The sequence below is a fragment of the Coenobita brevimanus genome, unplaced genomic scaffold (genome assembly GCF_032717465.1).
Source record: "Coenobita brevimanus isolate Jiangsu-jjx unplaced genomic scaffold, ASM3271746v2 jjx.HiC_scaffold_1920, whole genome shotgun sequence".
NCBI classification, from domain to species: Eukaryota; Metazoa; Arthropoda; class Malacostraca; order Decapoda; family Coenobitidae; genus Coenobita; species Coenobita brevimanus.
The window spans coordinates 1291-4239 of NW_027642799.1; the positions used below are offsets into that span (position 1 = coordinate 1291).

Sequence of the window (2949 nt, forward strand, 5' to 3'; positions counted from 1 at the left end):
TTATTTGTTTTTTCATGCACCACATCAGACATACATATTGGCCTTTCCCCACACATGCCTTATGACTGGGTTGTAGAAGCCATGGGCATGACGGTGGGGGCGGTCCAGAAGATGGTCCAGCACACCACCAGGTCTCAGCCTGGGACACCAACAGCACCCACAACACTGCCCGTCTTTGACAGTTTCACCATCCGAGCCATTCGCGTAATGTCCATGCCAAGTTTGCTCCCAAGCAGAGTTTAATGGTTGGTTCCATGACGGATGACCTGAAGATGGCGAGCATCATCCCGGAGGCAACCTCAGAAACATTGGTGTGGTGACTCATCCATGATATGGGATTCCGCTATAAGATCTCACAGTGGAAGATGTAGGTGAGGAGTCCCTGGACATCGTTTGCCACCGGATTAGCGCTCTCCAGGCACTCCAATGACACCAGGAGGAGGGGAGGCAGGTGGTTTACCTGGACGAGATGTGGTTGACCACCAGGTGAACCACAGCATGGAGTGGGTGGACAGCACTCAACCTGCCACTAGCACTATGTACAGCCGTCAGGTGCCGTCCAGAGAAGGGGAGCGCTTCGTGGTGGTGGCGGTTGGCACAGCCAACGGTTTCATCGAAAATTCATTCCTCTGCTTCCCCACCAAGAACACCAGCGGCGACTACCACGGCAAGATGAATGGCGAGCTGTTCCTGCACTGGCTGACGTCACAGCTCTTGCCGTCCCTGGCTGAGCCATCGGTACTGGTGATGGATAATGCACCATATCACAGCCAGCTGACGGAGGAGAGTCGTTGTTCCACCACTGCCACCAAGAAAGTGGATCTCATAAAATGGATGGAGGACCACAGGCTACCTTTCCCATCACACGCCACACGACCTGAGCTCCTGCTCATCTGCAAGCAAAACCGACCAGAGCCGCAGTACACAGTTGATATCATCATTCGCGTGTGGGGCCATGAGGTCATCCGCCTGCCACCCGCTCATCCTGAGCTCAATGCCATCGAGCAGGTGTGGGGGTGCATGAAACAGCATGGGCGCTCCTCACTACACTGCTTCACCCATGCGGACCTGCAAGCCAAACTGGAGAAAGCCAGGCTTTGCGCCACTGGAGAGGTGTGGGCGGGTGCGGACTGATGATCCCAAGCCTCCGAGGACGAGTACTGGTCCACGGACAACATCCACGAAGGCGTGGATCCGGTTATAAAAAGCCTCGACAGCGATGACGAGGGCAACTTATTCCTTGATAGTGACTAGGATTAACTAAAATATGTGCAGAGTATTTTGTTCACATCATTTTATCCTCCCAAAATGTCTCCTCTTCCTTCCATCGTCTACAATGACGTGTTAATAGAACCTGCCCACAACCACCCCTCCGCATTCCTATGAACAATGTACAAATGTCCCATTGTCCCCCAGCTGCCTCTTTTTTTTTTGTGTGTGTGTGTGTTTTATTTTCGCCAACATCTCCCTCAATGTACTTAACCTACACTACCCTTCCTCCCGGCCATATTTCCACCCTGTTCCATTTCCCGACACATACCCAACCTGTAAAAAATACCAGGCCTCAACTGTTCCATTCCACCTGACAACAAACACAGCCTGACGAGACAAGAACCATCCTGGAATAGATACTGTATTGGAACAAAAAAAATCCTCTACAAAATCACACAAAACCTGAAGACCTTCACACCATTGCACTCCCCTTAATCATGGTCGTTATCACCCACCACCTTACTCTACTCTTGCCTTTACGTCAGGTCATCTGTCACTATTAAATAAAGATTTATAAATATAATAATGCATAATGCATACCTCATTAATATATGTATAAGGCAAATGCTATTGGCCGTTGTGTCGATTTTAGAGAGAGAGAGAGAGAGAGAGAGAATGGAAGGGTGGGCTTGGGGGCGGGAGAGAGCTGGAGGGGTGGGTGGAGCCTACTGACCAACGTCACGGAACCCTTGTCCGTTTCCTCGTCATGAAGATGGGACTCTAGCATCACTTGTCAGGGACAAGTGCCTTGTTTCCCCAATGCACTATATCACCGAAAATTAGAGCATAGGTTGTAACAAGCTCTGCCAGAAATTCATACTGATCCAACTGGTTGTTGATAAGATATTCCCGAAAAACCGTGGGACACGGCCTCTGAAACCTATAGTAGACTCATACGAAGATGTCCTGTCTAATGTACAATACAGAGAGAGAGAGAGAGAGAGAGAGAGAGAGAGAGAGAGTACATTTAAATCACGTATCAGATTACAATTTGTTTCTGAACATTACAAAATGAAGCCACCTTCCTAGAAGCTGCCATTTTAGGCTAACACCACAGCACAATTTCAGTCCGGGTTACCTCTCTTATTATGCTGATTTTCAGCTTCCAGTTTTAACTACTGACAAGCATTTCATTATTTTACTCTGTCAGTGCCCGTCTACGTATAGGACCGTGTTGTATGTAGGAACTAAGGAACCAGGATGCAAGATGTATTGTACTACTTTTCTCAAAAGTTTTGATTGAATTTGAATCAAGCATGGTAAAATGGTTGAGGTGATGAATTCTTGTTTTTGAGAACAAGAGGTCAAAAGTCAGGGTTACATGGCAAGGTCACATGATCTGATTTAGATCAAACATGAATGAAAGTTTGAGAGTAAAGCCAGAGCGAAAGGAGTCAATTTTGAAACCATTAGCCAAAGGTTAAGGCCACATGGCAAGGTTATATTTCTACCCGTGTGTGTCAGCGAGAGAACAAAAAAACTAAAACATATTTCATCAAAGTTTAATAAAGCAGGGAGAAGGTTGAAGATCAGCCAAGAAACTGACCATTTAGTTCTGTGAACAATCATCTAGGTCACTGTCACATGACAAAGTCAGCCTGAATTATTTTTATCCTATTCAGAGGAAACCTAGTAGAAGGGAACGGGAGACAGAAAGAACAGAGCAAGAGGGAGGGG

The 2949-nt window shown here is 47.3% G+C and overlaps 1 protein-coding gene across 1 annotated transcript; it reads left to right on the top strand.

Moving 5' to 3' along the window:
- Window positions 1-426: 426 nt before the first annotated feature.
- LOC145389692 (uncharacterized) lies at window positions 427-1134 on the top strand. Its single transcript, XM_080264900.1, has one exon. The coding sequence runs from the start codon at window positions 427-429 to the stop codon at window positions 1132-1134; it is 708 nt and encodes a 235-aa protein (XP_080121026.1).
- The last annotated feature ends 1815 nt before the right edge of the window (window positions 1135-2949 follow it).

Coding starts and splice junctions, on each gene's coding strand:
- LOC145389692 (XM_080264900.1), top strand. CDS start 427: ATGACACCAGGAGGAGGGGAGGCAGGTGGTTTACCTGGACGAGATGTG.